The sequence below is a fragment of the Orycteropus afer genome, unplaced genomic scaffold, assembly GCF_000298275.1.
Source record: "Orycteropus afer afer isolate SDZICR_OR568_19922 unplaced genomic scaffold, OryAfe1.0 scaffold00012, whole genome shotgun sequence".
Taxonomy (NCBI): domain Eukaryota; kingdom Metazoa; phylum Chordata; class Mammalia; order Tubulidentata; family Orycteropodidae; genus Orycteropus; species Orycteropus afer.
The window spans coordinates 11,100,050-11,128,036 of record NW_006921599.1 but is presented as its reverse complement, the minus strand read 5'-3'; the positions used below and the strand labels follow the sequence as shown (position 1 = coordinate 11,128,036).

At 45.6% G+C, this 27,987-nt stretch overlaps 1 protein-coding gene across 1 annotated transcript in view; it reads right to left on the bottom strand.

Moving 5' to 3' along the window:
* JARID2 (jumonji and AT-rich interaction domain containing 2) overlaps nt 1-27,987 on the bottom strand; it is a 185,064-nt gene that overhangs the window by 30,841 nt on the left and 126,236 nt on the right. Inside the window, exons 5-6 of the mRNA XM_007951903.2 lie at nt 14,652-14,884; nt 2,805-3,843 (exon numbers count right to left, since the gene is read on the bottom strand). Coding sequence (XP_007950094.2) covers nt 2,805-3,843; nt 14,652-14,884 — 1,272 coding nt within the window. The remainder of the gene's footprint in view (nt 1-2,804; nt 3,844-14,651; nt 14,885-27,987) is intronic.

Here is a 27,987-nt window from a genome sequence, read left to right as displayed (position 1 = left end):
ACCCACCAGGCACTCTGCAGGAGAACGATGAGGCAGTCTGCTTCCGTAAAGACTTACAGCCTTGGAAACCATCAGGGGCAGTCCTACTCTATCCTACAGGGTTCCTTGAGTTGGAATCTACTCGAAGGCAGTTGGTTTGGTTTTGATTTTTAATTCAATAAAATGCTAGGTGAGCAAGGGAAATTTTTAAGGGAATTTTCAATCTGTGCAAAGTAGAGATACATTTGTGGCTCCTGCACCCTAACGGCTCCCTTAGAAAACCCTCAGTGCATGGAGCAGGCCACTAACAGACAGTGGACTTGCATCACCACGGACAGAGAATGTGCCAGTATCTCACCAGGACCAGAGCTTTGGAGAGAAGGATCCTGAATTCCATCTATTGCACTTGGGACAGTGGACTTGGCCAACTTGGCCGTCTGTGGACAAGTGAGTGGTGGGGGCAAGGTCAATGAGGAAGACTCTCCAATGGGGAAAATGAGGGAGCCTGAGATTCTGTGCTGCACCCAGGATATCTCAGACTGTCAACTGCAGGCAGGACCCCAATCACAGGTCTCCTAACGCCAAGGCAGAAATTGAGAGAAGTCACACCAATGGTGTCAAAGGAGCTTCAATACGAGTCAACCAGGAAGGTAGGAAATCTGAAAGGGTGTCTCTTTCTGCAGTGTTACTGTCAGCTGTCATCGACTTGTTTCTGACTCACAGAGACCACACGTCACACAGAACAGAGATGTGCACCACAGGATTTTCTTGACCATAATTTTTAAAGAAGGAGATTGCCAGACCTTTCTTCCAACTCCCCCTGGTTGATGGTTGAACACAGATATGTAGGTCTGAGCTCAATCCAAACCATAGATCCTTCTGAGATTACTAAAATGGCATAAAATCTTGCATCATGGCAAAAAGCCTAAATATGTAATTAACAGCCATTTCTTGGAAGTCAAGGTTACCCAACTGAAATGAATATGAATACTAGGTTGCTGGAGACCATCAAGGAGCTCTGGTGGCGTAGTGCCTAAGGCATGTGACAGCTAACTACAAGGCTGGAGGTTCAAACTCACCAGCCACTCCTCGAAAGACTGGGTAATCTACTTCCGTAGTGATCTTCCTAGGAAACCCACAATGGGGTCGCTATGAGTTGGATCCGACTTAACAGCACTTAGTTTGGTATTTGGTTTTGGAGGCCATAATGGATGCCACCATTCTTACCTGTCCACAGACATCCTCCATGCACCAAGCAGAAAGAGGGAATTTGGGACACTTCTTTTGAGTCCCCAGGACTCATTCTGGGCAGGAGAACTCAGGGCTGTGGACACAGGTGCCATCTCTGGGTGCTCCGGTGACCCATGCACACACATGGTACAGCCAATGCCAACCCCAAGGTGCTCTTCCTGTTTGTGACTCAGGTATATGGTAAGCACACTGGGATCTTTCCCCCCAGCCCCATGTCACCATGTCTACTGCTTGTCATCCGTGACAGCAGACCCTAAACTAAGAATCCTTTCAAATTGAGTGACTCTTAAAACAGCCACTAGCCTTGGCAGTCACCTGCCGAGAGGAATAATGAAGCCTCCATTTTGCAATAAGCCACGTCTTCCTACCCATCTACAACACTAGAATGACTGCCAAATGTCTCATTATCTTTGATAAATCAGATCTCCAAAACGGAGGAGGTGGGCACAGTCCTTGCCTCCTGTCCTGAGTCTAAAGCTGAAGGGGAGTGTGTGACTGTTCCCTACAGGTTCAGGAAGGAAGTACTACCTGTCTCAGGTGGGAGAGGAAGAAGGGGATATAGGTGGACCATGTGTAGGCTCTGCCTGGGTCCCCATGATCACCAAGATGTCAATTCACTAAGGGAACCATCACCAGCTCCAGAGTGGCACCTGGTCTAGGAAGTTAAGCATGCCCTTTTTCCTGTGGCCTCTGCTAGGACCCAGGAGAACACCAAAGCAACCAAACTTAATATGAGGAGAGAGAAAGGTAAGAAGGATGAGGAGATAAAGACACCACAGGGAGATGGGCTGCAGGCTGTGAAGAGCGGTACTCTTCTCAATCTGCCCTGGATACTGCTGAGCCCCAGTGGGAAGCCAGTTCAGAATGCTGGCCAGGACCCTGGCAAGCAGGAACCCATCCAAGATCTAAAACTCATCCATACAACGATGGATAGAATGGTGTCCACCAACAAGCTATGTTGAAGTCCCAACGCTTGTACCTGTGAAGGTGACCTTGTTTGGAAATTGGGTCTTTGCAGATGTCATCAGTTAACACGAAGTCAGACTGGAACAGATTGGGTTCTAATGCAGTGAGAGTGGTATCCTTATAAAACATAAAACACAGAGAGACAGACCCAGAGGGAAGAGGGCAGAGGTGTGGAGGGTTGCATCTACAAGCAACGAACACCTAGAGCCACCCCAAGCTGGGAGGCAGGCACTGAACACAGAGCTTCAGGAGCAATCAACACTGGTCTCAAAATCCCAGCCTCCAAAACTGTGAGACAACAACTCAATCAATCAATAAAACAATTCTTTTCTTAAATCACCCAGTCTGTGGTACTGTCAGGGCAGCCATAAGAAAGTAACACAAATGCCAACTCTCTGGAAGCTACAATTGCCCAGGACCTGAGAAAAGACTATAAATTAGCTCAGGGAGGCCCCACTCCTCCAGTAGCCTCTGTAAGGGGCAAAAAGGAGACACTTGGATGGGGGTCTGATGGCAGGTGGGGAGGGAGAACCAGAGGGCCCACAGAGCACGCAAGCGAGCAACTGAGCAAGGCCGCCCACTCACCCACCCGCCCACCACAGCCTTACCTATGAGTGGAAGCTCGTCCATGGTGATGCCCTGAGATTTGAGGTGCTTCTTGATGCAGGCCAGCCGCTGCACGTTGGGGCCCCAGCGCCGGCCCAGCTTGTGGATGTGCTGGATCTGTGTCACGAACCGCATCTCATCGTTCAGCTTGCACTCAGGCCGCCAGTCCGGGGGCGGGATCACCCTGCACATCCCGAACTTCTCCACCTGAGCGCGCACCGACTCAATGTAGATGAGCGGGTCATGGAACTCCTTGGCGGAGGGCCTGAGCACGGGGATCTCATCCATGGCTGCCCACCCAGCCTTGCTGCAGCCCTTTTCCTGCTTGCCCGAGGCCGTGTCGTGGGGCTTGTGCAAGGACTCAGTCTGCGAGGTAGAACGATTTTCACAGGAGACGCTGTCCGTCTTGCCGTGTGCTTGTTTGCCTGGTGTGCCCTTCCCGGCTGTGGCCCTCTTGGGCCGGTTCCGTTCCAAACTTCTCTCTGGCACTTCCTTCTTCACATGTCCGTTCAGCAGAGGCTTCTCTGGGGGAGCTGCCAAGGCCGCCTTTCGGCCCGGGGCTTCAGCAGCACCGGCCGCCCCTTTCATTTTCTTGGGGGGTGACTGCGGCTTTTCCGCCTGGTGTGCCTCTTCCAGTCTCCTCTTGGAATTCCGCAGCCCCTCCCTCAGCTGCCGCCCCCCCACCTCCTTAGTGCATGACTTTGGGTTCAACCTGCCACTGACCTTGATACCATTGACGGCGGGTCCAGCGGCCTTGGACGCCCCTCCGAGGGATAGCACCTGTTTGCGGGTTTTTGCATTGCTACTTTCAGTTTTCCCTGAGATTGTGTGGTTGACAGCTGAACTGGGCTTGTGGTGATTGAGTTTGGTCTCCTTGACCAGTTCTCTCTTGGCTTTGGTGTATGTGACAGTCCCCTTAGTCACCGTTGCAGTGTACTTCACAGTTTTGGACGGTGAAGGTCTGACTTCTCGCATCTTTTTGGCACTGCTTGCACTTGCACCCAGAGATGACATTCGAGTGACTCCGTTTACCTTAGAAACCTGGGAGGCAGCAGGGGGAGCAAAGAGAGAAGAGCAGAATTAGTGCCTGTCAAGATGGCTGCCAGCCCTCACGCTACAAAAGGCTACTCCAAACAGAGCCAGTTAGTTGCCTGGCCTGCCTCTAGTAATTTGAGACATGGGCAAAGGGAAACACTATATATTTGCCAATTAGAAACGTTGTGATATGCATTTTCAGAATCCCAGTACTACTGCACATCTATCTTTCTGCACAAAAATACCCAGACTGACACAGGTGCTTTGCAGCTGGGATTCCTGGTGCATTTTACCATTCGTATTTGTTCCTACAGCTCTTCTGAGAAATTTGGTGCCTAACGATACTCGTCACAGGGTAAGGAGAGCTTATGATAGCAAGATCCTACCCAACTGGGTAAAAAGGAAGGGAAAGAAACAAGAATAAAACAATACTCTGTCTGTCTGGCTACCCGTATCCAAGAAAAGAACATGTTTTCTGTCCTCTGGGTGTTCCACATTCAGCATAATCTGCCCACAGAAATTTGAAACTTAACATGCTTAAAATAAAATACAATCCAACTGAAAGGAAAAGAACACACATCTGGTTTGGCTCAGGCACAGTTATATTCCAGGCCCAGAGATGTGGCTGCTAGTGTTAGCATCTGTCTTTCTATCTGTCTCTCACCACCTTTGAGATCGGGCCCCAAAGAAAGCCTTGCTGGATGGAACGTGGACACATCTAACCTCTTTGGTGAAGCAAAACACTCACACCCTCTTCTGCATATGCAGTTCCTAACTCTTCCCACCCCAAGCCCAGAATTGCCCAGGCAGAAGCAGCATTTCCACATGAGCCATGTGCAGCTGGACACCATGGAACCCTGTACCCACAAAAACCTACCACCTGTACACAGGGACTGTTATCAGGTGTGACATGGTCGGCATCGGAAATGCATTAACTTCAAAATGAGGAGGAGGACAGGACTGCCATGGGAGCGACTGGACTCGCTGGGTTCAGCGCAAATACTGCCTCATACCTCTGCCACGGAACACAGATGAGTGGCCCTTAACAAGTCACGTAACCTCCCGGGCACCAATTTCTTACCTGAACTCAAAAGCTCCAGGGGTTCATAACCATCACCACCCTCCGTCTACAAAAGAGGCAAACTAAATATTGCACAATTACTAGGAAACAGGACACAAAGTGCAGCCCTCTTTTCTCCCTCGAGAGGAAGGTGGCAGCAGTCTGGTGTGCCAGAATCAGGAAAGCTTGCATTTCCTCATTTGTAAGATACAGTGGTGGTCACAGATTAGGTTCTGCAAGCACCTTTCCCACTGTGCCTGGTTGAGCGGCCACTGTAAAGCAGTGAGTGAGCCCACTCGGTGCCTACACATCCTTTGCCAACAGAGGTTCCCAGAGGCAGGGGCTGGGACCAACCAACCTCTGGAACCCTAGCCAGGCCTAGCCCAGGAAGATGTATACAGCACTGAAGTGGGTGAGGGGGAAAAAAACACGAGTTTTCCTGTGTCTGCCCAAACCAGTGGTTCCCACACATGGCTGTGCTACAGAATCCCTGGGAGGGCTTATTAAACAGATGTCTGGGTGCTTGCCTTGAAGCTTCTCACTCAGTAGGTCTGGTGAGGGGCCCTAGAACGTGCATTCCTAACAAGGCCCTGGGTGACACTATGCTACTGGACAAGGGACCCTCCTTTGAGAACCCCTGAGTCACTATCACCTTGAAGTATCCATTCTGAAAACAGACAAAAGAAACCGTTAAGAGTAGATTTCCCTACATGTCCCCAATTACAACCAATCAAAACCCATTAAGCCTTTGATATAAAACCATATCCCATGGGGCCACCCAAGGGCACTTAGTGAACCAGGCCTGGCTTTGGAACCAGGTATTGTGGAGTCAGGATCCCAAGCTGTCTGAGAGGTTAAAGGGAAGGCCAGGAAATACATCCTTGGTCCTAAACTGCTAGCCAGCCTACAGGACTGATGGGGAAAGCAAGGTGTCTGGAGTAAGCGATGGGAAATTTTTATAAAATGTAGCCTGGCAACAAAACAAAGACAGACAACAAATTTGTTTAAAAAAAAAAAACAGAGGCGGGGATGGAGCTAAATAATCTATGGGAAGGACTACTATTTGGAGTTGGAAACGTGGTACAGCATGCAAACACCTCTGATTTTTAACTGTTCTTTGAAATGCTTCTGTTGACAACAAATGAAACCAAAACAAACCATTTAGAAAAACAGAAACAAACAGTATAATCTTGCTGTGGCTCACTAAACACAGGACAGCAGGGAGCCCAGGGGCTTGAGTATCTCAGAGAAGAGCTCTTATCTTCAGTATCTTCAGAGAGTGGGCTACCATACCCCTGTAGGGTTCCACTCTTTTAACCATTTAGGGTACAGCTTACAACTTGTGCCAAGTCTACACCATGCCACCCGTCAGCAGAATGCATGATATGGCTTAGCCCCTCCTGAAGATGGAGAAGGAATTGCCTGTGAAAATGGGAACCACTGCCTGGTGTTGTCAAGTCCAATCTAGTCTTTCAGTCTTCAGTAACTGCCAAGTTCAGTGCTGCTCAAACTTAGGACCCCCGAGACTCTTCAGGGGAGCTTTTAAAAAACATGGTCTCCCTAGTCCTATCACCAAAATTCTGATTTAGTTTGAGAGAGTAGAAGCCAGAGCTCCTGGGTGGGTTCCAAGTTCCTAAGACCCCTGGGCCACTGCCTCTCCCCAACATCCTGATTTCTCAGCAAGGAATGAGAATCCAGAATCTCAATCTCCAATCTTCTTAAAGGAGAGGACAGAAACCCTGGATCCATCTACCAGGCTTCTCAGGGACACGCCAGAGCTTGGCTACGTCATGGGGAGGTGAATCACCTGGATGGTGGAGTTCTCCATCTTCAATGGCAGAAGGATCCGCTTGCTGCTCACACACTGCTTACTGCCCAGACATGCAGCCAACAAACTCACCCAACCAGAAACCTGAGTAACCCTGTTCCTTTTCTCCCCACCCCCACCCCCCCCAATTTTAACAATTATCTTCACAAGTGTTCATGAAGATCAGAAAAGGCATGTTTCATTGACTGTACTCCCTCACCCCAGCACACAACCCACCCTGAGTGCCTACGCTTCATGCCTACCAGCAGAAACCATGACCCCCTGACAACTTGACACAGGAACCAATTTGTCCCCAAAGCTGTATCATGTGTCCTAAAAGTAGGCATAAAACACAGTCAATGACTCACCAGTTCCACCATTGGTGAAAACACCCAGGACCTACCTCACTAATTAATACCAAGATGCCCGTTCCTTGGCCTGTATTTGTCTCTAAGGGTCCAATACGTAATTGGTACCAGAGAAAACAAAGTAATGGAGGAAGGCATTTTCTTACCCTGCTATTGAGACTCTCCCCCCACCCCCCACAACTACTGCCAAATCAAATAAACCACATACACTGCGTGCCAGCTTAATCAAAGGCCCAGGTCCCATGGTCAGCTTACAACACTGGGTCTGGAGGCACTGCTGAACACGCCAGGGCAGTGCTTCCACTGAGCAGGTAAGAGAGAAGTCATGTTAACTCACTGGAGAATCAATACACGATGGCTTAGGGCAAAACTCACCAGTGCACAATGAAGACATTCGAGCAGAACAACTTTTATATAAAGTTGCTCATTCTCTTCAGCTTTGGTGGGGAATTCTGGCTTTGTACTCCCCTTTGGCGCTTTCCCCCCATGCCCACCTCAACTCCAGAAAGTGAGGTATCTGCAGTATTTTTTCCTTGGCCCACAGCCACCCACCTGACACCTATAGTTCAGGCTACCCTGGGAACATAGCCATCAAAGTTTACAGCAACCAAGAACCAGGTCTCTGGGGAGACAGAGCTTTCAAAAGACAAGGCTTGGCCAGATGACTCTGGTCCTTGCTAGAGGCCTGTCCAGGATGCCTAGGACCACAACCACTACTGCTCAAGGGCAGACCTAATGGGGACTGTACCTTATACCTAGTCACCTCCCTGCTAACCACACTTGCAGGCCAGCTTCCTGGGCACCAGCAACACAAAGCCACCACCTCCAACTGGGGTGGCTACCCTCTACTCCTATGAAAGGTGAGGCAAATTAGGGTAAAAATCCCACTAGTTAAAAAAGCAAGAAAGATTTCAATTATTTAATATGGAAGACTGAGAGCTGAAGGAGTTTTAAGAAGTTATATTCAACTGAACAAGCTCTCACAGCCTATCAGAAAAATAGTTATCTTCTGTTTCTTACACAAGGGGAACGAGGTGAAAGATATGAAATCCCCAGGGTATCCAGCTTTCCTTCTGGACTTTTTAATAGGGGAAATTTCATTTCAAACACCACAGTGAGCACTGAATATGATCGTGTTCACTCTAAGAACATAAAATCCTCCCTCACCCTTACTGCTTCTCACTATACCGATCATTCTCACACACAGTGCTTAAATCAACTCAGTGTAATGATAAAGAAGAAATCACACACACACATTTTCAAAGCAGAGAAGAAGATGAGAAATGACTCAACAAACATTCCAGTCAACTAAGTGAAAATGTTTTTGGTCACCCATGATTACTGCTTAGTCTTTAGTTCAACCGTGGATTGAGCTGTCATGCCCTCCTATCCCACTAGAGGGCGGCATTGAGCCAGATGACTGCCCACCCTCTCCAAAAGAGCTCAAGTATATGAGCTTGAGAGGGAGAACTGATTTCTAAGGTTGGGACAGTTTTACTTCCCTCTGAATTTCTTTTTGACTTTGAAATCTGAATATTAAAAAAAAAAAAAAAAAGCTGAAAGAAGACTCCACTGGGCAGGCAGTGCATTATGCAAGGGAAAGGGAGGCCTCCTGGTGTGGCAGGTCCCTGTCTTAGGAAAAGGGCAAGGAGTGGTATTGCTGAGTCACCAACTGCCACCAAAAGTGGACTGACTCATGGCAACACCATGTGCTTCAGAGTAGAACTGCTCCACAAGGTGTCCAATGGCTTGCTTTTCAGAAGTAAATCACCAGGTCCTTCTTCTGAGGTGCCTCTGAATAGACTCAAAGCTCCAACCTTGCAGTTAACATCAGCCAGGGGCTCTTAAATGAGCACACTGGAAGCAAACATTCATGACAGCAGGAATATGGCTAATATCATACCACAACCAGGAACCTGGCAGGGCCACCGGGTCTTTTTAAAACACCAGCTTCTCACTCTAAGCAACGTAACTGACTCGCAAACACCACAGGGCAGACACATGCAATTCAAACCCCAAGTGTAATCTGAGGAAATGGAGAAAACAATCTTCATTTTATAGCTAATGCCATTTTCTGACATTTTCCAATCTGGATAGTCATCTTTCATATTCAAGAACTTAGAATAAAAAAGTTCCAAATTCTTTGGCCTGAGTAGAGCTTATACCCACTCTGAATTGTATGAGGCCAGTTCTCCTGTGCAAGCCCTGTAGATTTTCATTTGAAAATCAATTGCTGAAATGGTAACACAGCTCAGCTGATCTTCCTGCCAAGTGGTGTGCTGGGTGCCCCATGCAAGGGGATAAATTTCCTTCACCAAGTTATGGCTCAACCGCAGTGCTGTAAGTAAGAAAAGCTGAGCATGTTTGAGGACATTTCACAATGCAACTCACATCCTGGCTTACTCATCTCACGTTTCTGTACAAGTGTAACCTCCACCTGACTCGCCTGGACAACTAACATTTCAAAACTCTCTAGGTGTAAGCTCCTTTGTTTCACTTTCCTGAATTTGTTCCACTTTCCTGAATTTGTTCCTGTCCTTTACTGTATTTACATGAGAGTAACTATTTTAGGAAAGTAGATAGACAGACAGACAACCCCTTCGTCATGTACCTACACATTGAAATATTTATCCAGGTGCTGTGGATGCTGTTTGTGGTAGTTAAGGTTGTGTGTCAACTTGGCTGGGCCTGACTGAGTGGCTGGGCAGCTGGATGTAGGATTCCCCATAATAATACTGGTAATCAACGCCATGGTGGAGTCTACTGTGAACAGCTGAGTAGCTGCCCAAGGATGTAGTCTTCTTCCTGCATATAAGCAGCAGCCTTGGGGAATGGTCTCTAGCTTATGGCACGCTTGAACCCTGCATGTAGCCGTGTCATTGTCAGCAGCCTGCCATGTTCTACTAACCTTGGGACTTTCAATGGACTTGAATGGATGGCCTGCCGTGTGATTTGGTAACATTGGGACTGTGCCTTTTTACTTGTCAATCTTGGGCTTATCAGTCTCAGCAGCCAGCAGCTGTCTGAGTGAAGAAAAGCCTCTAGCTCCAGAGGGCCAGGAGCAGGAGGCAGAGCTGAAGACCAAAGTTGAGGGGCATTCACCCAGCCCCTGGAGCCTGGTACTTTGAATTCAGACTTAAAACCTCCAAACTGTAAGAGAATAAACTCCTGTTTGTTCAAGCATCCCATTTGTGTAATATTCTTGTCAGAGTGGCACTACGTAACCAGAACACTGCTCCACTGTGAATATTCCAAGGCTGGCATTTAACTGCTAACAAGAAGGTTGGTGGTTCAAACCCACAGAAGGAAGACTGGGTAATCCACTTCTATAAAGATTTATTGCCTTGGAAACCCAAAGGAGGTCACTGTGAGATGGAATTGACTTGATGGCAGTGGGTTTGGTTTTCTGGTTTACTGCTACACACAGGGGAGTCTCAGCTCACCGACAGACGTCTCACCTTCCACGCAGGAGACCAGATTCAATTACCAGCCAACACACCTCATGTGCAGCCACTACCCATCAGTCAGTGGAGGGCTGTGTGTTGCTAGGATGCTGAACAGGTATCAGCAGAGCTTCCAGAGGAAGATGAGCTATGAAGAAAGGCCTGGTGAGCTTCTTCTGAAAACCAGCCCAGGAGAGCTGTAATATGGATCAGAATGGTCCAACCTGCAACTTATCATGGGAGATGCAGGACTGGGTGGGATTTCATTCTCTTGTGCGTGAGGAGGTCGTCACACAGGGGCCAACTTGATGGTAGCCAACAACACTGTTACACTTGCAGTACTCACTTTAATGTAACAGAGACGTCATAAAGAAGGCTCCCCAGGGCCCTCACACCAAGGAAACAGCATAGGTGAGGTACATGGTCAAGGGGTCCAAGTGTTGGTGAGAGGCCTTCATAAAGTGTAACTAGTAACCAACTGTCATGGCGTTGACTCTGACTCACAGCCACACCTGATGTGTGTCACAGCAGAACTGCTCCGTGGGATTTTCAATGGCTGGCTTTTCAGAGTAAGATCATTCCAAGGCGTCTCTGGGTGGACTTGAACCTCCAACCTTTCACTTAGCAAGCCAAGGGTGTAAACTGTTTATACTACCCAGGGACTTGTTATAAAGGATACAAAAAAACCAAACCAAACTCACTGTCACTGAGTTGATTCCAACTCAGAGACCCCCACTGGGTTTCCAAGGTGGTAAATCTTTACAGAAGTAGACTGCCCCATCTTCCTTCCATGTTATAAGGGATAGGAACTGTCCTATAGTGTTACTCAGGGTAACGGGGGATGTTTTAATGCCATAAACTGTGATCTGTGAGACAGGGCCTCCACACGTATCATTAGAGCAAGTGGGTATAGTCTCGTATCCCCCCAGCCCGTCCACCCACGTTTCATGCAATCACATGTATCCCTTTCTCTTATGCTGACATAAAAAATAAATCCTACCTGAGATTAAAGATCAGAGTATCCTTTGGGCTCACATTTTTTATGCAGTTGAAAAGATGAAAGGTCAGATTCTAATCGTCTACATCAACCAGACACAAAAGAATCTGCAATTTGCTTTTATTGACCTTATTTTCAGCGCACTTAGCTAATGGGATTTGATGGCTTCAAAATGATCCTTTCATTCCTCACAATGTCCCTGTGAGAGGAGTTCGCATTATGGGCTCCCAATGAACAATGGGGCAGGGAAAGGTAAAATACTATGTCTTGCACCTCAGTGAAGGGAAGTGTCAGAGCTGAGCTACAACTAGGATCCTAATTCATTTGGAGAAGGGGATGTGGGGGAGGGAGAGAGGAGAGGGGTGGCGGAAGGAAATCCCCCGAAACACTTGCCCTGTCACAGTTACACCTGCTGAGGCACTTAAAGTATATTCAGTGTCTTTTCCATGACATCGCCTGCAAACATTCTAATGTGAATCAAGGCAGCATGTTATGCAGGTGACAGGAGTCTGCCCCGTAGCAGGTATCCCAAGGTCTAGCCTGCATGCACAGAACAAGGAGGGCAGGGGCAACCCAGGGCAAGGCGCAAGGCTGTGCATCCCACAAGTCTTCTACAGCTAGCCCCCTCGTTCAGTTACTAAGGGAACTCTCCAACTGAAGGGCAAGACGTGAGAATCTGCCATGAGCTTTACTCAGTCCAACCACACATACGCAAGTGTATATGCATGCATACACACATGTAATTGTGATGACATGTGAAGAGACAGCCACACATCCACTCCTTACTTAGGTCGCCACCACAAGCCCTTCACTCTTGCCCACAGAGGTCTCCTCTGGGGTTGAGCAGAAAGACCCAGCATGCACTTTGACTGGATCCAACTTCTAGTCTTAATTTAGCCCAAATCATGCTGTAATGTTAGAATTCCAGCGGTGAACCCTGGAAGAATGCTTTCTGCTCATGCCTGCTGAAAAGCAAAGGAGGATAAGGGACAGAAGGTCCATGCACAATGAGCCCACCCATCGTGGAATCTGAGGAACGGCAGGAAACCAGCAGGAGGCAACCACGTGAAAAAGGTGGGACTCAATGTATGTGTCCATCTCTCTCTGTCCAGCCCTTTCTCATTTTGTTTTCTTTCATGTGCAAAAACATCTGTAGACAAGTTCTGCCCGGGTTACTATCAAGGCCAGAAGCTTCGGGAACCAGGGAGCTGGATAATTCGTCACTGACAAGGGGACCCAGTGTGAGATCATGTGATGCTGGCCAAGTCCATTATCACTCTTGGTTGTTCTCTGAGAAAACTGAGGTCTGTGTATCTGGGAACACTGGCCAATGTTAAAAATATGTTAAAAGTCACATGTTTAATATTTAAATTACATTATAAAGAATGAACGAGTGGACATCTGAGGGCAGCAGAAACAAATATTGAGGCTTCCACTGAACTTTAGTAGTTGAACAGTATTTGAAAGTGAAAGGTTATCAGGAGTGCATATATGCGTTCATACCTACCTATCTATGAATACAGACATGCTCATATGTGCACAAAGAGAAATCCCATAACGTCACCAAGAATAAAGACTGCATGTAAAGGACACTTCAACATAAACATGAATTCTGGTGTCTTTAAACCATAATCCCAACCCCACCTCACTCTGAATCAACCTTTAACAATTACACTCTCATATATGGGAGCTCTGGCGGCACAGTGCCTAAGGGATTTGATTGCTAACCAGAAGGCTGGCGGTTCAAACCCACCAGCCACTCCTCAGAAGGAAGATTGGGCAATCCACTTTGGTAGAGATACCACCTTGGAAACCCAAGGAGGGGTGGCTATGAGTCATATCTGAGTCCACGGCAGTGAGTTTGGTTTGGTTATTTATTCCAGAGGCCATTTTAATTCTATATAATAATCTGCTAAGAAGAGCTCAGAAGCCCTGGTGGTGCAACAGTTTGGCTCTAACTGCAATGATGGAGATTCAAGCCTACCCAGTGTGGGAGCAAAGATGTGGAGATATGCTCTTGTAAAGATTACAGCCAAAAGAACCCGATGGAGCAGTTCTACTCCATTCTACAGGGTCGATGTGAGTCAGAATTTACTCGATGGCACACAACAATGTCAAAACTCGCCAACAACCACCAAGGCTCACTGAACTTGAAGTGTGAGGAACAAAAGCGGGACTGCCAAACTCCCACTCTGTCAGGGCACTGCCACCTGGCTGGGTCAGATGCCCTGTCACTATGGCCTTTTTTCCTACTCCCTGTCATGCAGAGTTGTAGAAAATCACTGACTGAGGATAAGAACATTTAGACAAAAACAATGGCTGGTCCCTGGAGCCATTCCCGTGACCTAGCAGGATCCGTTACCTAATCAGACTCCAACCAGGAAAAACAGACTGGACAAGGAGGAGGCCCATGCCTTGGTGGCCAGCACAATGAGTACCTGTGCTCGGCTGGTCGCAAGGCTCAGGACTCCGAAGGGGCAAAGAGAGCTGCCTAGCTGCAGCCTATCATACCAGCTGTGAAGCTGTGCAGAGGCCCTTGCAGCAAGTCTGCTAGAAAGTCCTGATGGTAAAGTGTTGTCACATAAAAGGGAAGTAAGTGATACATATCCCAGGATCTCCACTGAGAACTTACACCATCCACAGGCCTTAGTTATCTGCTCTCTGCCTGACCTAAGATCTGTCCTGAAGAGATGACAATGTTTCCCCAATTGGTCTACGAGTCGACTGGTGATCAAGGCAAGTGAGGTGGGAGAGGGAAAATGAAGGAAACAAAGACCCAGCCCTACCCTTCCAGGGCACGTTAAAATCACGAGCGACACACAGATGATGGCACCTGGTGGACTGGCACTCATGCAGACATAAACCAGAATCCACCATCAGCCCAAGCTCTAGCAAATCTTAGCAGAAGGAAAGGTATGTGACCTGGCCCCTCTGTGCAAAGGTGATGTTTCTCCTGTTCTCACCTCTGAGCATCATTGCTGGTGCTGTGAGCCCTCCAGAAATAGGTTCAAAGAAGCTACCTACTGCTCACGTTTTCCCTCAGTTAACTGGTGAGATGGGAGCTGGCATTTAGCACATACACACAGGCACACTTCTGGCCAAGCCACCATCCCCCCTCCACTGCAGGGCTGGGCTTTACCTGTTTCCGTAAGTCCTGAGCCGACCGATGCAGAGGGGGGTGGTGGTTAGCAGCGAGCCCCTTGGCGGAGGAGCCGGGGGAGGGGGCTGCTGGGGGGTGGGTCGCAGAAGCTGGCTCCCTGCGGCTGTCAGCCCGGTGATCACTGTGCTTCTCCTTGCCGGGAGTGGCCTCTTTGCTTTTGTGTTTCTGAACAGGTTCTTTCTCCCGTGACGACCTGGTGGAACCATTGAAAACTAGAACGAGAGAGAAAGGAAGAATAAAGTCACTGTGTTTAGTATACCGCCACTACCATGCAATCTAAGGAGCTCTGGTAACACAGAGCCTAAGGTATCTGACTGCTAACCAGAAGGCTGGTGGTTCAAATCTACCAACCACTCTATGGAAGGACGATGGGGCAACCTACTTCTGTAAAAATTTACCACCTCGGAAATCTAAAGGGGGTCACTATGAGTCGGAATCGACTCAACGGCAGTGGGTTTTTAGTCCATGCAACCTAGTCTTAAGACAAAAAAAAAACATTCTGGCCAAAGGCCAAGTATATCACATTCTAAAGGGAAGCCCCAAATGAAAACACAACCACTACTAAAACACAAACCACAGAAATACTCCATTTTCAGGCAAATAACTCACCTTATACTATTTCTGCAAACAGCACTATGCACACTATGGGTATTACATGCATGTGCATGCTATATGCGAAAATTCAGTAATGCTAAACCCAGAGAGACAGAAACACATATCCTAGGGATTATTTGCTTTGGCTGATGCAACAGAAAAATCCATTTTAAAAAATCTCCAGCAGCCCTCAGAATGTGGACTCACACCTTCAGCACAAGAATAAAGAAATTAAACTTAGGGAAATAACACAAATAGTCACATTCCAAGAGCATAACCATCTTTCATGTAAACACACAGGCATCCTGAATAAAAGAGTATGCTCTCAGATTTACAAGTTAAGCACTTTGGGTCAGGAAGAGAGTGTTGCTTCACTCGACCTGGTGCCGACAACACAGCAAAAGAAGAGACAGGAACACACCCCTATCACTGTAGCTTTGTGGCAGATACACTCCCCAGCTCAGTAGTTAGTGCGGTAGTAACAGCTAATATTTATTAAGTGCATTCAGCCTTTGGATGCTCTTAGCAATCGCCCAGGTGAAGACATTATCATCACACCCATTTTACAGATACGAGTGGGGCGTGGAGCAGGGGAGAGCCCTGAACACACCATGTGCAGGTCTGCCTGCCTCTGAAGGCCACCTCTACCTTCTTTCCCCAACCCCAGAGGCTGCTTCTTGTTGCCACTAAGTTGATTCCAACTCATAGCAACCCTATGGGACAGAGCAGAACTGTCCCATAGGGTTTCCTACGCTGTAATATTTATGGGAAGCCGCATCTTTCTCCCACACAGCGGCTGGTGGGTTTGAACCACCCACCTGTTAGTTAGCAGCCAAGCATGTAAGCACCATGCCACTGGGCTCCTTCAGAGGCTGCTATCAGGGCTAGTTCCTAAAGTGTTATGTCAGATTCAGACCACTTAAGGATGCTTATTTAAAAAAAAAAAAAAACCCAGAGAACAATGATGCTGAGGGTTTGAACAGGTTCCTGTCAACTTTCTCAGTGAGCTCCATGGCTGGGTGTTTTCTCTTCTCCTTTACTGCTGGGACTTGCAAACCTGGGCGGATTCGTTAGGCCCAGCCCCTCACCATGGAACAACTTGGCCTTTTGTGTCTTTTCTGCTCACACCCACAGATCTCATGCCAGCCTTAACAACCCTAGCCCACCAGCCTATTTTGATGGAAAGATGACCCCCTTCCTCAGGCTGCTTCACCCTGTGAGTTTTAGGCAGTGCATCTGGAGAAGGCACAATGAGCTTGTTGAGGCATTATGCGAGTCACAGGGGGCCTTAGAAAACACTGTGTCCAATGGCTCATCTAGCCCCTGCGCCACCCTACAGCACCCCCAACACCAACCAAGACTTCTCTAATTCCAGGTAGAACTCAAGGCTGGGGCAGGCAGCTGTAAAGAAAACAATTCTTCATTGAGTTGAAATCTCTTCCTGGAGGCTTCAGGAAGCTGAAGTGCAATCTCCCTTCCACCAAACAGCCCCCACTACAGCTGAAAACCAGCAACCATGTCCCTTTGGAGAAACCCCTTCTCCAGGCTCAGTTCTTTCAACCACATCCTCTTTCGTATTGTTTTGTGACCCACTGTAAAGGAACTGTCCTTTAGAGTTGATTCTGACTCAAGATGATCTCGTAAGTGTCAGGGTAGAACTGTGTGCCACAAGGTTTTCAGCGGTTGGGATCTTTTGGAAGCAGACCACTGGATCTTTCTTCCGAGGTGCCACAGAGTGGGCTTGAACCCCTAATGTTTAAGTTAGCAGGCAAGAGAATTAAACATCTGTACCACCCAAGGACTATGCTGATTTGCCACGTCTTTTAAATGTGAGTTATGCCGTATGGGTCAAACATATTTTCCTCTTGTCATTTGCTTTTCTACTTGTTCTAATGCCAATTTTCCTTTATGTTTCGAAACCCTTTCTGTACTTTGAAATCATAAAAATATTCCTGAGTTTCCTTCAAATCATTTCCGGATCCCATTTCTTAGATTTAATTCTTTAATGTACTTCCTATTACTCTATATAAGACAGATTTACATTCATCATATCTAGAAAGTTCCTTCTATCACCAGTGATTATATATTCAAAATACATTTTAAATACTGATTAAAAAAAAAAACAAAACTATATCATACCAAAAGATGGTACGTGATTATATGTTGTTCCAAGATTCTACTGAATACTCTCAAGTTACTGGTGGCACAATGCCTAAGGCATCTGACTACTAACCAGAAGCCTGGCGGTTCAAACCCATCAGCCACTCCTTGGAAGGAAGATTGGTGAATCTATTTCTGTAGTGACACCTCCTCAGAAACCCAAAGTGGGGTCGCTATGAGTTGGATCCGACTCAACAACAGTGACTTTGGTTTTGTTTTTTCCAAGTGGTTGGCATTTATTCTAAGTATAAGTAACTACACACTGTCAGAAGTCATCAATCACCCCTATGTTGGCATTATCTGTGCTTGCTTTCAAGACAAATTAAAAGCAACATCCATAAGAAGTCATACTTTAGTGTGATTAAAAATCAAGCCAAGAAACACGAGTCTATGCAATTCTTGACCGCTCACCAATTTCCTAAGCAGTGAACACAGCTCCTTTGTTGAATTACAGCACAAATAGGTTTTGTGATTTTAATCTCCTATATTCCATACTTCTCTTTTGTTACTGCCACTAAGACATGCCTCACAGTGCAGCCTGCTACAAAGGAAGCACCAGTTCTCTAATTACTTTTCTTGTCCAGTTATTTAAAAAAAAAGAAAGAAAGAAAAACAACAACCAATTACTCTGTTTGGCTCTCCTCCTACACTATTATTTGCAGTTCAATTACTAGCCCTGTTGCCTGACAATGGACAAGTTATTTAATCCTCAGTTTTCTCATCTGCAAAGTGGGGGTAACACTTCCTCTCTCTTGCAGGATCACTTTGGGAACTAAACAACAAGGTATACAGAACGTCAAGTATAATGTCTAGGATTTGGTCGGCACTCAAAATCTGACAGACAGTATTACTGTAGGTTTGAAAAGGCAGTCTCAGGTTACCATATAATCAGACTACGGGAAGATCTTTACAGAAGTAGGTTGCCCCGTCTCCCTTCTGCAGAGTGGCTGGTGGGTTTGAACCACCAGCCTTCTGGTTAGCAGTCAAATGCCTTAGGCACCGCACCACCAGAGTTCCTATAGAGTATAAAGACCAAACCAAACTCACTGCTGTAGAGTTGGATCCGACTCATAGCGACCCTTCCCTGGGCTTCCGAGGAGGTATCACTACAGAAGTAGCTTGCCTAATCTTCCTTCCGAGGAGTGGCTGGTGGCTTTGAACCGCCAGTCTTCTGGTTAGGAGTCAAATGCCTTAGGCACTACGCTACCTGAGCTCCTTACAGTATGAAGAGGGGCTTTAAAACAGTCACATGGCTGGCCTGAGGAAGACCCATCACAGCCTCTTAGTGCTAGCTAGGAGTCATTAACTCCAGCATTAATCATAACTGCCAGAACCCTTCATGGAGTCACCAGAAAAGTCCAACTGAGCTAGTACTGGTCCCCAGCACTTCCCCATTGCTTCCCAATATCCTTTTCATGGAGCTGCTCATCTCAGGAGCAATGTGACACTGAGAACACAGCCCACATGTTCTACTGGCATGATGAGCAATGGTGTGACTGCATCAGCAGCTCTGAGTGTCTGCACATACACAGAGAACCCAGAGTCCCTTTCAGGGGACCAATTAAGTCAAAACTGTTTTCACAACAGCACTAAGACATAATTTGCCTTTGTATTATGCTAACATCTGGACTAACGGTGCAAACACAAAGGTGGCAGAGCCACCAAAAACCAAACCCAATTCCAACTCATAACAACCCCCAATGGGTTCCCAAGGCTGTAAATCTTTACATAAGGAGATTGCCTCATCTTTCTCCCTTGGAACAGCTGATGGGTTTGAACTACCAACCTTCTGGTTAGCAACCAAATGTCTTACCCACTATGCTACCAGAGCATTAAGGAGATGCAAACCAAAGTCATAAGATAACACACCATCAGATGGCTAGAGGAAAAAAACCCAGAGACAACAAGTATTGACCAGGATATGGAGAACTTAGAACCCTCATACACAGCTGGTGGGAATGTAAAAACAGTCTGACAGTTCCTTAATATGTGAAAAAGAGTTACTGTATGACCCAGTAATGCTATTCCTAGTTATGTATCCAAGAGAAATAAAAACACATATCAACGTGAAAATTATACACAAATGTTCACAACAGCATTATTCAAAAACAGGCAAAAAGCATTAGTAACCCCAAGTACTGTATCCATACAGTGGTTGATTATTCCATATATTATTCCAACAGCAATGGAATATTAGTCAGCTATAAAAAAGGAATTTAGTCCTGGATAAATGCTATAACTTGGATGAACCCTGAAAATATGCCAAGTGATAGAAGACACACACTACCAGACGCTGCATGATTCTTTTTATATAAAATCCCTAGACCAGGCAAATGCATGGCCATACAAAGCAACTCTGTGACAGCCTAGAGCTGGGGAGGTCTGAGGACAATGAAGAGTGACTGCTTATGGGTACGAGGTCTCTTTTTGAGGTGATGAAAATGTGCCATACTTGATTTTGCAGATGGTTGCACAACTGTGGCTATGCTAAAAGTCATTTAATTATACATTACAAATGGGAAAATTGTATGGTATTTGGCAGTTAAAAAAAAAAAAAAAAAAGTAGATATAAATGGTGATGCCTTAGCACAAATCAAGGAAGTGACACACCAAATGGTACTAGTGCCCACTGTTCTTCACCATCAGGAATTAACACTTTACAAGGGAAAAGGGGGGGCAATTTAAGAGTGCCCTTGGTGAAGCTGTACAGATTGTTAACAGTATTAAATCTTGACCACTGAGTATGTACACGCACTCTGTGTGACAAAATGTCAAGTACACATAAAGCACTTCTGCATACGAAGAACAAGGACTGCCTCCAGAAAAAAACATCGAGTGACTGTTTATGCTGCAACAGACTCAAAACTCACTGCCATCGAGTAGGATCCGACTCACAGCAACCCCTCCTTGGGTTTCTGAGGCAGTTATCACTACAGAAGTAGACTGCCCAACCTTCCTTCTGAGGAATGGCTGGTGGGTTTGAACAGCCAGCCTTCTGGTTAGCAGTCAAATGCCTCAGGCACTATGCCACCAGAGAGTGTCATTTTTATTTGAAAGGAGGATTGTTAAGCTATAGTTAGACTTAGTTATTTGACAGCCATTTTCTCAAAAATGAGTATAGTACTGTCTTTTAAAGAAAAATAGTATTTTTTTTTTTTTTACGGCCAATGATAGAATTCATGCTTTCAAGCAAAACTAGAAGTTTGGAAAATGTGTATCTGTCACCATGAGTTTGATAGCCTCTCACTATGTAAAGACTTTTCTGATGAGTGAGGGGGAGATGTGCGATCCTTTGATACCACAGAATGCAAGATGCTGACAAGCAGAGGATCACATAACTCAGCGAACAATTATTTGAAAATGACCAATGCACAAAGTCAAAGATTCCTTCAAGTGCAAAACAGACCAACAAATCAATGGCTTTCAATGTCACAGAGTATGAAAAAATCATTGATACAGGTTCAGATCCCTATTGCAACTCATCTTTAAGGAAATACCACTTGTTGAGCCTGAGTGTACTATCAGACAATATGTCCAACGACACACTTGCCTAAGGCCAGTTTTCTTCATATACTTTAACCAAAGCAATATGTGGCAGAGTCCAGTTATCGTCCATTAAGCCACACATGAAAGCGATTTGCAAAAATGTGAAACTATGCAACTCTTCTAACCGATAACTTTTGGGTTTTAGAAAATGGCTATTTTTTTATAAAAATGTTATGATAACTTATAACTTATGTGCTATTTTTAAGTTAATAAATATTTTTCAATTTCCTCAGCTGTAATTTTTAATGTTATTATCGATAAATATAACCCACCTTAACAAAAGCCCTTTGTAAGTCAGTCCTCAATAATTAAGGGTAGAAAGGGGTTCTGAGATGAAAAAAATCAGAGTCACAGGGTCCAATCATGGTTTCAAGAGGCTGTGATAGACCCTTGTGCTTATTCTGTCACAGAACCTTAGTCTCTGCCTCCAAAGGCACGCAGACTCTGGGACAAGGGTATCTAAGTTTGAATCCAACAGTCATTTGCTAAAGATCTGACCTCAGGCTGGTTACCTACCCAAGCCTCAGTTTCCCCATGTGTAACATGGAAATGGTAACAGTAACTACCCTCATAGGGTGGCCCTGAGGATTCTGTGAGGAAATACCAACCAAGAAAGGGGCTCAGTGGGGCACTGCACAAACGGTAGTGTGTTAGGATCACCACCGTACTTCTGAGGATGTCAGTGGCCAGCTGTGTAAGCGTGGCACCATAGAACAGTGTATTCCTGGTTTTACTCCACTCCCTCACAGAGGGACCTTGGAGGGAAAGCTGAGGTTGCTCAACAGGGGACTTAAGGAAATTTGGTTAAGACTGGCCTATACCTGAGATAACCTTAAAACCATAAACCAAAACTCCCCCTGAAGTTTTCTTAAAAAACAAACAAACAATAATTTAAGCTTAACTAGAAAAGAATGTAGGAGTTCTGCTGGCCTAGTGCCTAAGGCATTTGACTGCTAATCAGAGGGCTGGTGGTTCAAACTCACCAGCCACTCCTTGGAAGGAAGATTAGGCAATGTGCTTTGATACCACCTCAGAAACCTAAGGAGGGGTCACTATAAGTCAAATCTGTGAGTTAGTAAAGAATGTCTGCTTTGAGCATTATGCTCTTTTAAGAACTATCTATATGGGATCAAACTGACAATAACAACTGAAAGACTAGACAGGAAACTTAGGGGACAGTGAGTTTATGTTAATGGGGAGAGAACAATCTGGACTAGGAGAGTCAGAGTGGTTGCACAACTTGAAGAACATAATCAATGTCACTGAATAATTGGACAGTGAATTAGAAGTTGCTGAATTGTATGTTCTGCTGTGTGTATTCCATAACAAAAAATAAATCTTTTTTTTTAAGAAAAGAAGAGGAGGACAAAAAACAGGTTTGTGGTTAAAAAGCAGTATCTTCTGATCTGAAAATGTAAACAAATGAAAATCAACAAAAACAGCTCCTTCACCAGCATCAACTACCTGAAACAGAATGCCCATGGCCTTTGTAAGGCCTTGGAGGACTTCCATCCCCATCCCCACCAAACCTACTCCCCTCAGGGGAAAAGCTCTGGAAAACAGATGCCTGCAAATCAAAGAGGAACCCATGAGGTACTGTGACTACAAAAAAGGAGACCCAGAGGGGAGAGGAGGATCTCTGGTAGCATAATGCCTAAGGCACTTGACTGCTAACCAGAAGGCTGGTGGTTCAAACCCACCAGCCACTCCTTGGAAGGAAGATGGGGCAATCTACTTCCATAGTGATACTGCCTAGGAAACCCAAGGAGGGGTCGCTATGAGTCGGGCCGACTCGACAGCACATAACAACAACAACAAGAGGGGAGAGGGAGGCACAGGGCCAATACCAAGAAACAACTCCAGCTCCGTGAACCTCAACAACATTCACCACTCACGACTATGTTAAGATAACAGAAGGGGGAAAGTTTTCAAATATACAATATTTTAAAAGGAATCAAATTAACTTTGATTTGCAAACAAAGAGACGGTTTTCAAGTGAATTCATTCTCTGTAACCACTTTGCTGTTTCCCAGCAGCAAGATACCAGGACGTCAAACATAGCCAAAAAGTCAAATGGTGTGTTCAACGGGAAGCGGGCGGCGAGGGTAGGATTGTGCAAGTGCAAGGAAAAAAAAAAAGACTGAATCAAAGACATGGTATATTTTGTACTCAACAGCTCATTAATTTTAAGTGTCGTGGGAACCTGCCAGTTTTACCCCTCCAAGTAATTATCTTTTGTCTTAATTTGTAAGATTCTTGAGAAAAGGAGGTGGGGGGGGAATAGAAAGACTACACCCTGTGAACATGAGAGAGAGAAAAACAGAGAAAGTTAGGTGTATAGAAAGTCTTCCTTACACTGTCCCCAGTTAAAATAATTGGACTACTTTCTTTAAGGGGTGGGAGAGGAGAAGCATCCATTCATCACTTTGAACCACATTAGGAAACTGTATTGTACTCAAACACAAATAGCTTTACATTAATGAACAGAGACAAATACATTGATTTGTATACACATACACTAAAAGTTAAATGGTCTTTAGACAAGTGTTTTCACACCACAGCAAGCAAAATCTTTAAATCCAAAGGCTAGCCATTTGATTTTGGGTCATTTCATGCCTGAAAAGGTAAGTTTTGCTCCCAGAGAGTGAAGAAAAAGAAACGGGCAAGGGAAATTACTTGAGAAACATCTTGGACGGCAATCCCGCAATCATCTGAAAAGTGGGAAGCTATACTTTCCAAAGGAAGAATTCACCATGAGAGCTCCAGAAGTCTGAACTAAATGACAGTCCCCACAAGCTCCATTCACGTATGTAGATCTCAACAAGCTTCCAGGTGGCATCCAAGGCCATCTATGAAACTCTTTTAGAACTTCACTGTATACATGGGTTCTTGGAGGGGCGGGGGCCACTTGGTTTTGATTTCTAGCTCCCCAAGCTCACCTGCAGAGAGATCTATATTCACACCTCAACACCGCCTAACCCACAAACCAGCTGCCTCCCCTTTCCCCCTTATCTGCCCTCCAGAAATCACTGAGGTGTTTGAAGTAAACGATATAAAATGCTTTGTGTTTTTACAGAAAGGAGTTATGCAAATATAAAAAGCTGATCGTTTTAAAAGCTCCTGCAACCCTGTTGAGAGAAAAGACCCACATTTGGGGGGAAAAAAATCATTCTTTCTAAACCTAGCTAACAAGGCCGGCTCATCTTCTCTCTGTCTCCCTACCTTTGCCATAAGGAGATGCGCCTCTGTCTTGCTAAGTAACAACAACAAAAAAAAAACCCTCACTGCTGTGGAGTTGTTTCCGACTCATAGTGAATATCCCCTGCTAATAAAGCCACCTCGTCCAAATGCCAGGAGGTAATTCTGGTGTTTTTTTATTAGGCGAGCAGGAAACAGGAGTGCTTGCTTGGCGTCTCACAAAGTTATATGATATCCCAGGATTACTCAGTGTCTGACCTGTGCTAATAAGGTTTTCAAGCCTTAACCTCCTTGAAAGAAAAATATGAACAAGAGCCATCAGAGAAAGCCAGCTCTAATGTCTGCTCATGTAGAAACCACAGCCAACGAGAAGAGAATGAACATAAGACCCTGATGACTCTACTGGACTAACCCCCAAACGACAGCAAATAAGGCCTGCTTTTCATTTTACCACCATCCTCCAAACAAACAAAAAGGAACCCCCCCCCCCCAAAAAAAAATCATGGTAAATAAAGAAGCAGCGTGTTATGGGAAGGAAAACAGAACCACTCCAAGTTTCTGATCTCAAGCCAGATATTTAAATGTGAGCTTTATGTCATTCCTCAGCGTCCCGGCTCGGAGAAGACACAGACTCCATCAATTGGCTGGCATTAAATCCTTGTTACTGTACAAAAGCAGCACTTGCTCCCTGGAGCCAGTTCAATTTTGACTCACTATTGTCTGAAAACAATGGAATGTCTGCCAACCTGTCCCAACAATTCAAACGGATTTTAATCCAGTATTTCTGAGTGCTGTAACCCCGCATGCCCTGGGCAAAAACCAGCTCTACTAACTAAGCTACAGTATCAGAGGGTGAAAGCAGGCAAAGCTGCAAGGACACAGCTGAGGTCAACAGAAACTGACCACACTGGGGGCCAATATCAAACCAAAATACAAGAGATGAAACCCACAAGGGGCCTCCATGCACCACAATCCCCATAGATAAACAAGGCTACAGGTTTACATGGGCTTTGCAAAAGCCTCTGGAATTTTTACACGGTGAAGTCTTTTATTATTTTGGTCATAAATATAATAGGAAAAATAATCTATAAAACAGACTCTTAAAGGTAAATTAAATTGTGTTCCTTTTCTATAAGGAGTTCATAATATAAAGTAACAGACTTGGATATATTTTCCACTTAAATTTGCTTCTTACACATGTTTTTAATAACTTCTGATACTAAAGTTTAAAAGGGCACAAGACCTTTATGAGAATATAAAGGTCAGAGCAATAGGAAGACCATAAATCAGGAGGTATGGTTTTTGGCATTGAAAAATGGTTTCTTGGCCCACAGAGGAGCTGAAGAAAGGCGGTGGCGGGTAGCCTGGTGGTGAGAAGCCCACAGCTATGCACAAATCACATGATTCTCTATCATCTACATTCCTGGGTATGCTGGAGGTTGTGGGAACAGTCCAAGGGAATGGTCGTGCCCTTCCGGGACAGGGGCAGTGAGGCCGGAAGGAATCTCATGCTTTATATAACGCTCAAGAAACAAGGCCGAGAACCAAACTACAAGTTATATAGAGGACAAGTGTTAACTCTGAGAACAAATAAAGTGTTCTGCAGTTTAGGGTTTCATCAAGCCTTAAATCCATGAGGCTGGAGTCTAAAAAGTCAACCTTATCTGAAGTAAACGATAAGATTAGGAGCTCAACTTCGCATGTGAACATGAAACAAGCGTGAATGGCTTAAAAGGGCAACTGAAAGCATCCCATTTACTCAATGTGAGTTACAATGGGTAGTTTTCAGATTCAAAATATTACAAAAGAAAAGCTAAATACTGAAACATGTACACTGTAATAAAGACAGATTTCAAAGTTCGCCAAAAAAATTAAAAAAAGAAAAAATACTGTGGGCTCACTATTCTATTAGTCACACAGACCTCGACCCACTCTCTAGCCAGGAAACAAATGACTTAAAAATTCTATAAGTGCATTTTACATTCCCTGGGAATAGCACAACTTCCTGAATGGCTAAAAGATCTCCTTAAGGTAGACCAGATGAGTGTAGCTGAACACACGAAATGCTGAGTGGTTTGGTGAAAAGCTCAGTGACTCCACTTATAGTGTGTACACACACGTAAACGGAAACCAGAGTCAACTGTGTACGAGAAAATCTACTGAAAATTGTGAAAATCTAAGACACGACAGTTAACTCTTAAGAACTGCAGAGGCATTACAGGTCTTTAGAAGAAACAGAGTCATGGGGTAGGGGGTCAGTAACAGGAATGGTAATCACCCTCCACTGTGAGAATTCATGTGCCAGGCAATGTGCTAAGGACATCTGTCAGCTCATTTAGTCCTAACAGCTCTTCCTTTTCACTCCCTGAGTGGCACAAACCATGTGCCCTCAACTACTAATTAAGGTCCGGCAGTTCGTACTCACCCAGTGGCACTAGGGAAGGCAGGCCTGGCAATCTGCTTCCAAAAAAACTAGGCACTGAAATCCCTATAGGGCAGTTCTACTGTGAAGCATCTGGGGTCATTATGAGTCAGAATCAACTCGATGGCAAAGAGTTTGGTTTTTCAATTGATAAACATTTCCATACCATGTAATCCACTCCTTTAAAGTATACAATTTAATGGCTTTTAGTATGTGCAACCATCAGCCCAGTGTTAGAACATTTTCCTCCTCAAAAAATAAACCTTGTATATTCATCAGTGATCATTCCCCTTTCCCCAGGCAACTCTAAAGCTTTCTAAGCCAAGTATTATCAGCATTTTACAAAGGGGGAAATTAGGGTTAAAGAGGCTAAATCACTGGCCAAATGTCACATTGTTAGGACCTATGTGAGCCAGGCACTTCTCTTCCATCTCTTAAGTGCATCTCCCAGCCAATGTCACTGAAATACGCATGAGTGCCACCAAGTTCCCAGGAAGTGGTTGTTCTCAAACCACAATGGGTGAACCCCGGCCAGCTATCCTTAATCTGTATACACGTGGTGGTGGTGTTAGGTGACGTCAAGTCATCTCTGACTCATAGGGCACAGCAGAACGAAACACTGCTTGGTCCTGTGCCAGCCTCAGGATCCTTGCTGTATCTGCACTCATTGCTGCAGCCACTGTGCCTATCCATCTCATTGAGGGCCTTCCCCTTCTTTGTTGGCCCTCCACTTTACCAAGCATATCCTTCTCCAGGCAATGGTTCCTCTGACAGCATGACCAAAGCAGGTGAGATGAAGTCTGGCCATTCTTGCTTCCAAGGAGCATTCTGGCTGCACTTCTTCCAGGACAATTTGTTAGTCCTTTCAGCAGACCATGTACATGTCACTTAAAGTCCATGATACATTCTGTGAATTAGGGTGCTTTGTGATTTGGACACTGTACGAATATCATATTATTAAAACTTTACAGAAGCCCTCTTCTGCTTGTCCTCTCGACTTGCTGCCACCACTGCTGAAGGTGCTGGGGGACAATGGAGGAATGGGTGGTAGCAGTGGGAGCAGGAATGGCAGTGGGAGCAGAAAAGCACAGCAAAAGGAAACCAGTGAGCTTCAAAGGTGTGGAATGTGTCCTACCCCTCCTGCCATTCTGCCCATCAGACAAAGCCCAAGAGCCCCGCACCCAGAGCCGAGGTCTCTTACTCCCTGCCTGTATTGCACCCATGGCCCAGTTCTATAAGAGTCTTGGTTTGGGGGTCTTTAAAACCATTGTTGTTGTTGCTGTTATGTGCCGTCGAGTCGGCCCCGACTCATAGCGACCCCTCCTTGGGTTTCTGAGGCAGTATTACTACGGAAGTAGGATTGCCCAACCTTCCTTCCGAGGAGTGGCTGGTGGG